We start from the raw sequence: 13,431 nt of genomic DNA, 5'->3' as shown, positions 1-13,431 counted from the left end.
AAAATATATAAAATAAAAATATAGATGAGATAAAGCTTTTCATGTAACACAGTCAAATAAAAATAAAATCTTACCTTCTTTACAACTTTATAGACAGTCTATTTAAACATTCGGAACTACAACTCCCAGCTATCCCAGCAGCTAGCCAGAGATGGCCAGGCATCATGGGAGTTGTAGTTTGCTCGCGCTCCGCTGTGACAGCATAGCATGTCCTTAGTCAACATGTCCGCCGCGCCGTCAGGCTGTGTGTCTGGGCATGCGCGTGTGGTTTAGTAAGGTCAGAGGGTAGAGCTGAGAGGTCATGATGGTTATAAAACAGTTCCTAAGAGTTTATGTAACACTGAGGGGATGAGAATGGAGACAACAGGGCTGGAAGCGGAGATAGAGACGGCGAAGAGGCAGCTGCTGGCCGGGGAGGTGGAGGCCGAGGAGTTCTTCTGTATGCTGCTGTCACTGCTGGGGGAGCGCAGGACCCGGACACTGCTCCCTAATATCATCCAGCCCCTGAGTCCCCGCAGCCCTGCCCTGCACTCCCAGCTGCTGCTGCTGCACCAACAGTACTACCTGCAGGTAATGTAGCACAGGCATACTGAGGGGTTACATGTATACTCTCCTTGCCCCCCACCTAATGTGGCCACTCAGTATGTGACATGGGGATGTTCCTATTAGAAAGGTTTCCCAGGCTCATGTAACTTTATGAGTTCAGTTCTGCCACTTTCTCATATACTTTCTCCATTGATTTCCGATTGTGGCCAAGATCTCTGCTTGCTGCCATTGAATGAGGTTCTTCACCCTGAAGGTGTTCTGCTGCTCACTATTCACATTGGCAACATGGCGTCTTGCCATAACACAGACACCTGCCATGACCTATCTGACGTGTAGGGGCAGACAGAGCTTATGACGGATCCTGGGACCCCTGATGTATACCAAATATTGTGTACAGCACCTGACACAGGACTTCTTCCAGTATATTCTATTTCTCTCCTGTGACAAGTCCTGCCTATATTATTCAGTCTGAGTTCTCGCCATAAATTAGATATAATGGAAGTTTCTTCTATTCTGGGGGGTGCTGGTCATCAAATTGGAAATGGCTGACTAAACTACAGAGCCTGATCTTCATTAGATTGATGTCGCCTCAGCCTTGCGGAATCGGTCGGACTCTAGGGCTTCTTTCTGATCGCAATGCGTTATAAAAAAAAGCCTTGTCACAGGGTCTGTCATAAAAAATGTCACACTATACTATATAACTTTTAATCTTGTAAAATGGCAAAAACCTGACTGATCCCAGTCCAGTCCGTGGTGCTGCTGGGTCGCTCATGTAATGGATTTATCCCTGCCTTGCTATCTGTTCCTATAATGGAACAGAGAAACAGAAAGCCCTGACACAAATGTAAACCCATCCTCAGACTAAGGCCACACGTTGCAGAAAATCTGGGGGGTTTTGGCTGCTTTGGAAATGCAACTGAAAAATAATTTCTGCATTTTACAGTACCAGCAAAGTGAGTGAGATTTTGGTTAAGCGCATCCACATGTTGTGGGAAAAAACCTGGGGAAGAAAAAATGCAGAACAAATACAACAAAAACTCAATGAAAAATGCTTTGGAAAAAACCTATGACTGCGTTTTGTTTTGTTTCTCTCTGCAGCATTGTTTAGCTGTGTTTTGTTACGTGGACCTGAGCCTTAAATGGGTTTTCTATAGCCATAATTATATGATATGGTTTGACATGGTGTGAAAATAGCAACATGTTTGTTGATCACTAATATTCACTTGATCTTTATAGGAACCAAGTGATCCTCACGATGAAGAACTGGAGATTGCAATTGCCCTGTCTCTCCAAGAAGCTTCTCATTCCTTGGATGTTCCTCTTGGTGACACTTGTTCAATCTCTAAGGCTTCCTTTACAGATGCTGCTAAAAAAGTGACTGCTCACCCTGGGAATACAGGATATAAAACCTCACTGAACACCAAAGAGGACACCAGGCCTAGCGGAGAGCTTTCCAAAGCCAGGGTTGGCCTTCACATCTCTGATCATGGGAAGTCTGATGTAGATGGTGTATATAATGGTCAGCCTGAGCCTGAGGACTGCGTACTGAACACTGGTGATGATATTTACCCAATAGACTCTTTTAGGAAGCCAAACAAGACCAAAAAGAATAGAAGAGGCCGAAGGAGAAGAAATGCGTCTGTACCTGGCTGTCCGGTAGCCAAGAAGCCTGTGTTGGTTTGGTTTAGAAGAGACTTGAGGCTGTATGATAACCCAGCATTAGTTGCTGCCCTGGAGCTTGGGGCCCCAGTCATCCCAGTCTTCTTATGGAGTTTGAATGAGGAGACTGGTCAGAACTTTACATTGGCCACTGGTGGTGCTACAAAATTCTGGCTTCATCATGCATTATTCCAGCTAAACCAGTCTCTCATACACACATTTGGCAGCCATATTGTTTTCAGGGTAAACCCATCTTGTGCGGATGAACTTGTTTCGCTTGTACGGGAGACTGGGGCAGACACCGTCATAGTGAACGCAGTATATGAACCTTGGTTAAAAGAAAGAGATGACCTTATTTCTGAGATCTTGAAAAGACAGAAGGTGACGTTCAAGAGCTGCCATTCATATTGTCTATATGAGCCTTACTCCGTTAGTACTGAGGGGGTCGGACTAAGAGGTAACTATATTTCATAGCGTGCAGAGAATCAGATGGCTGTGTAATAGTCACAATAGTACGTATTGGTCAAGTTTCCACATGTCAAAAATGGTTATGTACATCATGGTGTCACGCGCTTCCTCTAAGCCAGGCGGAAGCTCTGAAAGGATCATGTAACATGTTTCCTGCAGGGTTGTCAGGATGAGAAGGATTCTCCCCAAAATATTTTAAGGCTAGGTTCACACTAGTGCTTGGTCTTTTTTGGAAACAGGACTTTTCTCTCTGTATTTTTCAGGTGTAAAACCAGTGGGCCCCATTATAGACTATTTTCCCGGGTCGATAACTGCTTTTTAAGTGGATTAGGGTTCCGTTCTTCGGGTCCCCAAGCGAACCTGAAGAAAGGAATGCCGAACGCTAGTGTGAACCTAGCGTCAGCCTGTGGGCTTCAGTGTATTTACTGGATTTTTGCTGTGTCCACTTGGCCATTGACTCCAGTTTCCTACATCCAATTGTGGCGCTGGATATATAGCAGGTACTAACCTGCTACAACCACTGGGTGGCGCTATTACAGGTTCAGTTATAGTAATGAGTCTTCCTGCTTTCAAGACAGAAGGGTTGTGGTCACTGATCCCCTTAGCTTGTGTGCTCTGGAAATGGTAGAATTTTTTTTTTAAATAAACCACCCAGTACAGACAAGTATAGCTGCTTGCTTATGGCTACTTTTGCTATATTTATGGAGGAGTTGCATTTTTTTTTTTACATTGTTAACATTCTGTTTTTTCTTTTTGACTCCTGTATGGTAACCTTAGTTATGGCGTTCTATCTCACAGTCGTTTGCCATTACATAAATAGGCAAATCTACTACACAGGAGTCTGGGAGAACTAGAGGACAACTCCTGGGTGAACTGTTCTGTCAGCCATATTAGTTGTCATGCTGATGATCTTGACAACCTTCTTGTTGCTTGTTGTGTAGGCATCGGTTCTGTAAGCCATTTTGTGAGCTGCTGTAAGAGGAATGCGTCTGCACCAATAGGCACTCCACTTGAAGCTCCTTCGAGCCTTCCCATCCCATCCTTTTGGCCCGAGTCTGTGGACCTAGATAATCTAAATTTGGCTAAAATGCCCCGAAGGAAAGATGGCTCTGAGGTAAGTGAGGAGGATGAGGATGCTTCCTGTACCACTGGGACAGACGATACAGAATATCAGGTTGGCATGCAGCATGTGGGAAATGGACAGTTACCCCTGTACTAAACATGTTATAGGCATGTAGAGACCAACTACTCCCTTCCCCCATACTAGTCATAAATAAGCCTTTAAATCTTGCCTTTTTTGATACAATACGACTTCCTAATCTTTCTGTAGATTGACTGGGCCGCAACTATCAGGAAATCCTGGGATTTCAGTGAAGATGGTGCTTACACTTGTTTAGGAAATTTCCTTGAAGATGGTAACTATACTTTTCTTGTACTTTAAGAGTTTTGCCAAACTCGCAAAAATCTCGTACGCCCAAGTGCCTGATGGGTGTAGTCTATGGGACTGCCAAGGATAACAGAATGCAGTGATTGGCGATTTCTGGCCATCCCATAGACTCTCGCTGGAGTAGCGGCGTGCATGTTTAACCCCTGCATGTAAACCTGGGATATGCCTCCACATTTCATGGCTGTTCTAAACTCTTTGTATTTTATCTTTTATTGTAGGGATAAAACACTATGATAAAGAATCTGGTCGGGCAGATAAACCTTACACCAGCCATATTTCCCCTTATCTCCACTTTGGTCAGATAAGCCCTCGGACAGTGTTACATGAAGCACATTTTACAAAAAAGAGTGTTCCAAAATTTCTAAGGAAGTTGGCATGGAGAGACCTGGCATATTGGCTGCTCGTCCTGTTCCCTGACCTGCATGTGGAGCCAGTCAGACCTGCATACAAGGTAAGCAGATTATTACCGAATATTATGTAGCAGCATCAGACCAGCCTTGTCTCAAGATGACTTACCGTATGTTTTCAGACCATTTTACTGCAAATTACATATCCTTGCACAAGGCCGTGTGGTGGCTGTACATAAATCTGATTCAATCCCCAAGGCCGAGGCTCCACGTTGTGGAAATACTGCTTTTATATTGCAGATTTTGCTGCGGTTTTTTGAGCTAAAGCCAGGAGGTATCTTGAGTAGAAGGTACTTCTCCCTTCTACTCAAGACACTGTCTTTGGCTCAAAAACCCACAGCTAAATCTGCAATAAAAAAAGCAGCTTTTTTGCAATTCTGAGTGCTTGAACCCCCACTGATCAAAAGAAAGACGCCCCCAGTGAATATGTGACCACTGTTTCATTGTACAAAGTCCATCAGTGTCTTAGAAATGAATGGTGTAGCGGTTACATGTGCGCATTACTGCTCAGTTCACACAGGGGCACTTGGGGGTCATCTGTTTTCATGAGTAATTGGGGTCCTAGCCCTCTAAAATCATGTACATGGGTCCCAGACACTTTGACTTCATATATGTGTCTCTTGCCCCTATGGATACTGTTGTTTATAGGAAAGATACTGATTTCAGACCATGTTGCATATTGTAGTAAAATAGGTATGTAATAAAGTTTCTGCTGTTCGCTGTAGCATTAAAATGTTACTTTTATATATTTCTGTGGCACTAACCCTGTACATGAGGTCAGTATATTAAGGCATATTGATAGGCATTACAGGGTTAAATGGGTCGTCCACTTTCAGACCTATATTGGGAGACAAATGTTATTATTTTGTATAATGAAAAGATATTTCTCCACAAATAAGTCAGGGTCTTATAATATTGTTTTTTCTCTGAATAAAGGGCCAGGGCTTATTTTAGGGCTAGGTCTTATTTTTGAGGCACCATAGCAAATCGGAATCTTTTCTGATTCACACCAGACAAATCTTGTGAAATGGTTAGGGTTAAGGTTAGTCACCCTAACCTTAACTTACATTTACAATTGATGGTGCAGTGTCAGCAAACTTACTGGCACTCCCTCTCTCTCTATATATACTTTGTGTAGCAGTGGCCCCGTGCCTTTACACTAAGGGGGAGGTGCTGTAGTGGAATGGCGGCATCTGTGGGAGCGAGCAGGGGGCAGTACCAGATGTCTAGTCACGTAGATAGCTGAGCCCACAGCATAGTAATAGCTGGGAGGCAGAACCCAGGAGACAGACTCTGGAGTGGGTGAGCAGATCTTTCCCTGTCATAGCGGGAGGTAGCAGGGCACTCGTCCATGATGTTTAGGAACTACAGTATGACTATTCTTCGTCTGTGACATTACATAACATAACCTAGCAATGGAGGCACTGACTGTAACAAGGGATTATTTTTGGAGTAGGGCTTATATTTCAAGCCTCCTCCAAAAACCCCACAAAATCAATCCAGAGCTTATTTTTGGGGTAGGGCTTATTTTTTGGAGAAACAGGTTAATTTTACACAATTCTTTCTGTATCAATTCCTCACAGTTTCCTAGATCTCTTCTTGCTGTCATCTATTTTATTACTTCTAGATGATAATATTCTGACCATGGTCACATGACATACAGTCCATGGTCATGTGGTGACAGGTGTACAGGCTCGTTATAGTCGCAGCACAGTAATGAGACTGGTAACGAGCTGTGCACCTTCTGTACATCACATGACCATGGTCAGAATTTCATCCACTATAGGTAATCAGAATGAATGACAGCAAGCATCTAGAAAAATGTCAGGAATGGATACAGAAAGTATATTGGAAAATTGTGAATCTTTTTTATTATACAAACAATAACATTTATCTATTAATATTTGTCTGAAAGTGACAAACCCCTTGTAGAGCTAGATCACAAGGGGGTGGTGGGGCGGATTTTGGCACCGAGAGTGACGCGGTGAACCGCGTCACTCTCGGGTCAAAACCCGCTTGCCACGACTGTCGCAGTCGTGGCTTCCCCCTCTGGAGTTGGCTCAAATGAATGAGCCAACACAGGAGGTTGCTGCCGCCAGGCGGATGAATCTGCCTGAAGAAAGGGCAGCTCACTTCTTTTTTCCGCTAGCGGTTTCCATAGCCCACCATTGTGAGGGGGCGGATTATGACGTGAATTACGTGCCATAATCCGCCTCCTCTGTGCCCATGTGAACAGGCCCTAAGTTTGTGGACTGCTGGGACTTGTCTTTGTCTATTACTACCAAGGTCCTATACACTTATAGGACACATGAGATCTATGGACATTCATAACGGTAATGTAATTGAAGGTTCGCTCTAGTGAAAAATGTGCATTTATATGACTGCTGGCAATGTTACATCAGTGGACGGTGTTTCCAGTGTTCCTATGTGCAGTGTTAGCCTTGATCAATGAAACCTGCTCATTTCAGAGTCAGCGATGGAGCAGTGACCAGAACCATCTGCGAGCCTGGCAGAAAGGACTGACTGGATACCCCCTAGTGGATGCTGCAATGCGAGAACTGTGGCTCACTGGATGGATGTGTAACTACTCCAGACATGTTGTAGCTTCCTTCCTTGTTGCATATCTGCATCTTCACTGGATTCATGGATACAGGTGGTTTCAGGTACTAAGTTCTGCTTGTAAATGGTTGACTTCTAAGAAATGGATTCAACCAGCTATATATGTCTCCCTGGTTACAGACTACCTACAAGGCCTGTAGTCTGATCTGCAGTCATGCATTACTATCGTGTCTTTATCACTCAGGATACCCTTGTGGATGCAGATGTTGCGATCAATGCAATGATGTGGCAGAACGGAGGAATGTCAGGCCTTGATCACTGGAACTTTGTGATGCATCCTGTGGACGCAGCTCTGACCTGTGACCCGTATGGGTCTTATGTTAGGAAGTGGTGTCCGGAGCTTGCTGCCTTACCTGATGAATACATCCACAAGCCATGGAAATGTGCCCCATCTCAGCTTAGACGAGCAGGTATGTAGAACATAATGTAGTTCCCATTAAAATGTCTACACTTTTCTAAATTTAAAAAAAAAAAAACACTGCAGCAAATTGTAGTAAAACGGCATAATGTTTGTCATGCTGTCACCCACAATTACCATGTGTAATAACACTCTAAGAACCATTATCTCAAGTAATCTAAGAGCAGTTTATTTCCTTTGTTTGCAGAAATAGGGCTGATGTATTACAGGAGTTATCTGGGGTTCAGGTTTTTATGGCAAATCTTAGAATAGGCCATAAATAGCTGATTAGTGGGGGCAACAGCTTCGAGCATCTGTCCTGTACACAATACAGCTTTACTCGTTGTGACATCTACCCCCTCCCCCCTACATGTGCCTTTGTGTAGGGAACCTTGTTTGCAGATCCTGTAATTGTATACTAATATGGCAGTCACTTTGCTTTCCTCCAATGGCAATATAGCAAAGTAATATTAGCATAAACTGTGCCGATAGCCTGTAATAAAGTGCCAGCACAGACTGAATGGAGCAGTTGAGGTCACTCACCAGGGCAAGTAGCTTAGTTGTTGTAACTAGTCTCTATTAGTATTCACAATTTCCCATAATACCTGACCAGTCTCTTTCTTAAATAACTTCCATTGTACTGTATGTACAAATTTATATACTTAGCAAAGCCATTCTTCAGCTCCCCCTACAGGTGCAGAGAGGAAATTATCATAAATGATTCCTGATTTGGAGCAGATCAGAAGAGAGGTGTGTGTGTGTGTACACGCACGCCAATGATAGGTCATTTATGCAGGCCCATCCAGAAATTCAGAGGTTCAGGTGATGGTACCAGTACCCAAGATATAGCCACAGCCGTCAACTGAGCACTGCAGTTCCTCCAGGCCAGAACCTTGTTTTTATTTTACAGCACCCTCTGCTCCCAGTGGTTTCCAGTTATCCATAAAACCCCATTAAAGAGGACTCTCTAACACCACCAACTTCAGTTCTTGCATCCTTCAGTATGTACCGCCATTCTGATTTCAGTGCAGTAGAAACTCTACTGTTTCAGCACCCAATATGCTAAGGTCACATGGGTGGTCTAGGTATGTGCAAACAAGACAACAAGATCCTGAGCTCTCACTCTATCCAATCAGAGGCACAGCGTGCCAGGGAGCTCAGATTCATGTCTCTTGTCTGATTCAATCCAAGACCACATAGTACAGAACCTAATTAACATATCATACCCCAAAACTACCTGCATAGATTGCTCAGGAATATTGGGAGGGGGTAGAGTTAATATTCTAACTGCCAGAATCTCATTTTTACTTTAATTTAGAAAGTTGCACTACTGTGTCTAACCCACCCCCAGTGGTCTATGAAACCCAACTTCTAACCAGAGACTGTTATGCAGATAAAAAGGAGATCTAACAAGCCCTCTTTATCAAGTGATCAGAACAATTCTTTAAATATAGAAATGCAAAAAGAAAAAAAAACAAACCGAAGTATGTTCCCTAAATAATGGTAATGGAGAGTTGGTCATCTGGGATTAAGAAGAGACAGAGCTACTAAATGGGTTATTTAGCTCTGGGTATACACAAGAACAGGCAGGAGTTGATGTAGGTGTTATAACACCAGGCTATGTAGGTTACAAGCAGACTTAGACTGATTGTTTGGGCATCCACGTGGCAAATGAGGTTCAATGTGGATAAATATTATGCATCTGGGTAAAAATAATCTGTATACAACATATGTCCTAGCGGTAGTTAACTTGGGAGAGTCACTGGTGGAGAAGGACCTGTAGATAATTGAAGAAGCCAGTTGCCATGGCATGCTGTTATTTACTCTGTGATCTACAGATCCTTTTCCACCAGTGACTCAACAGCATGCAATGTCAACTGGCTGCTTCTAAGGCTGGCAGGATATTGTCATGTATTAAAAGGGATATGGATCACAGGACAGGGATGTAATATTACCACTTTATAAATCATTGGTGCAGCCCAGTCTTCAATATGCAGTTCTGGACATCAATCCATAGAAAATCATATCCTAGAGATGGGAAAGGTTCAACAGAGAACCACAAAGCTGATGAGGGGCACGGAGGACCTCAGTTATGAGGAGAGACCAAAGGATTAAAATCTGTTCAGTCAGGAGAAGAGGCATTTAAGGGGGGAGCTGTTCCATGTAAAATCTCCTCAAAAGCCAAAGGGGGCAATCTCTTCATCTGGAACAAAAAAAAAAAAAAGCTTAACCTCCAAAGGCAACAGGCTTCTTTGCTGTAAGGACTGTGGAATAGCCTACCCCAGGAGCTGGCCACGGCAGTCAATGCTTACAGCTTCAAAAAAGAAAAAAGGGGGGGGGGGGGTTAGATGTATTTTTCAAGAAAAGTAGCATTGATGCTTATAGAAATGTATAAAATCCTTCAGTCTTGCCCTCTCTCATCCCCTGGTTGAATTTAATCGATTTATTTTTATTTATTTATTTATTTTTTTTTAAACCATAGTAACTATGGAACTTGTATTCTCCATGAAATAGTAATTGTGAAATATATTTTCTTAGTACACTGCCCCAGGGCCGTTATAACGCATTAGTTGGGCTAGTGCAAAGGTTTCATAAGTGCCAACAATACCCCCTATCAAAGCCACTTAAACATACCGGACTCACCAAAAATAATTTGGCCCCCACATATGTCCTGTTCACAGCCAACTGCACCCTTATCAATAATCAATACTCTTCACTCCATTTAGATGTAAATTTCAGATCTAAGGGATTAGAATCCAGACAAAGGACTCATGGTCACTCCACCAGACTATAAAAATGTCAATGTACCGAAGTGATTCTGGCACTGGCTGAGACCATCCGAACCCACGATGAGCGCCTCCAACCAGCCTAGGAGCAAGTTTGCATAACTCAGCACACAGGGACTGCCCATTGTGGTGCCTCTGAGCTGGTGGTAAATGAGGCCATCGAAGGTTAAAAAAAAAAAAAAAATGGTGACGCAAAATCTAAGAAGTTCAATGACAAAACGACTGTGGTCTTAATCTAATATCCCTCATTTCAAGATAGTATCTCACCCGTCTGATCCCCTGCTCATGACGGATGGACTTCTATAACACCTCCATGGCAATGGACGCAAGAATTGTATCAGATCCCAAAGTGATACCGTCCAGTTAGAGCAGGAGATCAGAGGTATCACGAGTATATGAAGGTAGTGATTCCACAAATGGTCTCAATATACAGTCAATGTACTTACCCAGAAATAATCTGTCTACCCTTTAAGAACCTTGGGTAGAGCATAAAAGGTAGATATAACCGGAAAGTCTGTGGACATGAACTCCAATTCATTTTTTTCGATGAGGTGTTCCTCAAACGCTCCCTGAAGCAGCGACTGTAGTGCTGTCAGCCGCTCATGTGTAGGATTAGATCTTACAATTCCAAAATAACTGGTTTCTGATAAAACAGCCCTAATATAAATGACCCTCAGACTCAATACCCCCTAATGAATCCTCCCTTATAGTTATAACTCCCCCTCCCCCTTATACTATTAAAATACTAACAACTGTGCTAAAGAAAAACAAAAAATATAAATTTTACTCCCCTACCTGCAATCCTGATGAACAGAGCTTCCTCTTCTTGAACCGCGCGCAGTGTCCATCTACAGGACGTCAGTGTCTCTGCACAGGCGCCATGATGCTATAGCCCAGCTTTGCTGAGAAGAAGACATTCTGTCTGTGGTATTGGTGCAATGTAAACAGTGAGCCTGAAGTGGCTTTTGGTTTACAAGACAGTTGGGGGAATGTGTTTTAACTAGATCGATGTCTGCAGACACTGATCTCATTAAAACTAAAGAATGTATTACTGGCAGCCCTGAGGTTGGTCCCACAATGTTTTTAGGCACAGGGCAGCCACCCCTTTTGCTAGCTATGCCACTGGGCTTCAACTGTATCGGCGTGCATAGAAAGTCTAGTGCCTGAAACTGGGGCCTCTGCAACCATATGCAGTGTGCCGACAGCCATAAAACACTACAGTGCATTATAAAAGCAATCAGAAAAATCACTGCATCTTGTTTCTTACAAAAAAAACAAAACATAAAAAACCAAAACCATATCATAGCATGGAAAATTATCTGAGCCGAGTTATTATTCATTCCAAACAGTGAACAATGTTTAAAAAAAAAAAAAAAAAAAACCCCAACACAAAACACATGCCAGAAAGACTTTTCACCTTTTGGTCACCTCACCCCTGAAAAACATTTACAAAATGATTGGTATCTTGTCCTACATAAAACAAGCCCTCACATAGATCTGTCACAAAAAAAATTATTCACGACTCTCCACATATAACACACAAAGAAAACAGCAAAACAATACTCTACATACTCAGTATTGCTGTACTGGCCTATAGAATAAAAGTACAATGTCATGTATGCATCCCTCCCTGATAGGGTAAATAACACTGTCAGTAAGTTTTAGTCTCTCCCAAAATAAAAAACACTAATAATAGAAAAATAAAAAAGTTACAGATTTTGGAAGACAACAAAGAAAAACTGAAAAAGATTGCAATGATATTAAGGGGTTAAAAACCTTACATGACACCAATGGCTGCATAGGCTAAGCAGAATACTCGATGTTGTACACATAATATGGGACCACATATTCCCATTATATAAAAGCAGGCTACAATGTCTCTTCCAGCTGTTATTTTTATTTTATTTTTTTTAGGTGTCACTTTAGGTGAAAATTACCCCCACCGCATAGTTGTGGATTTAGAAGACAAACGTGAGCAGTCTCTGAGGGATGTGGTGGAAGTGCGTAAGAAATACCCTGAATACACAGATAAGGTGTCTGGCAGCGACATGGTTCCTGTTCCAGATCATCTTCTGGCGCTAACCTTCAGCTGTCCTGATGGAGAGGACGATGTTATCAGAAGCCGGACAGGACGATTCCTATTACCCGTCATCACCAGAAAGGAGTTTAAGTATAAGACATTACAGCCCGAATCTAAGGACAACCCCTACAACACAGTACTGAAAGGCTACGTGAGTCGTAAGCGGGATGAAACCATTGCTTATATGAATGAAAGACACTTTACAGCCAGTACAATCCATGAAGGGGCCCAGCTGCATGAAAGGAGGGAGAGAACTGCTAGAATCATGGAGGGTCTCCCACAACCCAGAGACCCAACAAAAACAAATCGGAGAACTCCCAGGAGTGACCCCTTCTCCATCATTCCTCCAGCCTACTTCCACCTGGCTAACTAATAGTCATAATTCATCTGTATATGTGGATCTTATTTATTAAATGTACTGCTTATTGAGAACACTATGGCCCCTGTAGTGGCATCAAGCGGTTATATTATAAATTTAATTTCTGGTCGGGTATTTAAATAGTCAGTTCACATGATGCTGCAGTTTTTGCTACTTCAAACCTCCAGAGCAGGTCAGATTAAGGCCCCACGGGAAGACACGCAGCACTAAAGTGCTGCAGGAAAAACTGTGGCGGGAACAAATCATGGTTCTTCCCCCACAGCTTTAAACAGAAAGTTCACAGAGTTTTCCTCCGCGGACTTTCTGATACCGTTATATCTACAGAAAATCTGCCGGCGTTTCCGTAGATATAATTGACATTCTGCGATTTCCAAAACCATGCCAGTTCTGGAAATCGTAGCGTGTCCGCGTTGCGGTTTTAAATGCAAACTGGGAATGGGATTCACATGAATTCCATCCACTTTGCAGATACTGTAAAACGCCTTGATTTTAACCCCCCAGGCAAATCGCTGCTTTTCCGGTCCATGGAGCCCCAGCCTAAAGAAGTGGGTTTGTTTTGTTTTTTACCTTTTTAATAAAGCTTTCTTTCCACTGTGTTCCGCCTTTAATCTCTCCTGACATATCTGTTTTACCAAATGCTTGA

General features: G+C 42.8%; 1 protein-coding gene across 1 annotated transcript; it reads left to right on the top strand.

Annotated features, from left to right (window-relative positions):
- The first annotated feature begins 278 nt into the window (after window positions 1–278).
- LOC142213501 (deoxyribodipyrimidine photo-lyase-like) lies at window positions 279–13,312 on the top strand. The gene is made up of 8 exons (XM_075281853.1): window positions 279–570; window positions 1,783–2,662; window positions 3,615–3,787; window positions 4,004–4,088; window positions 4,339–4,571; window positions 6,996–7,190; window positions 7,331–7,556; window positions 12,244–13,312. The coding sequence occupies exons 1-8, from the start codon at window positions 349–351 to the stop codon at window positions 12,780–12,782; spliced, it is 2,553 nt and encodes an 850-aa protein (XP_075137954.1). The 5' UTR covers window positions 279–348; the 3' UTR covers window positions 12,783–13,312.
- The last annotated feature ends 119 nt before the right edge of the window (window positions 13,313–13,431 follow it).

The sequence above is a fragment of the Leptodactylus fuscus genome, chromosome 7 (assembly GCF_031893055.1).
Source record: "Leptodactylus fuscus isolate aLepFus1 chromosome 7, aLepFus1.hap2, whole genome shotgun sequence".
Lineage (NCBI taxonomy): Eukaryota > Metazoa > Chordata > Amphibia > Anura > Leptodactylidae > Leptodactylus > Leptodactylus fuscus.
Note: the sequence above shows the minus strand (reverse complement) of the source record. Positions and strands in the feature narration are given on the sequence as shown.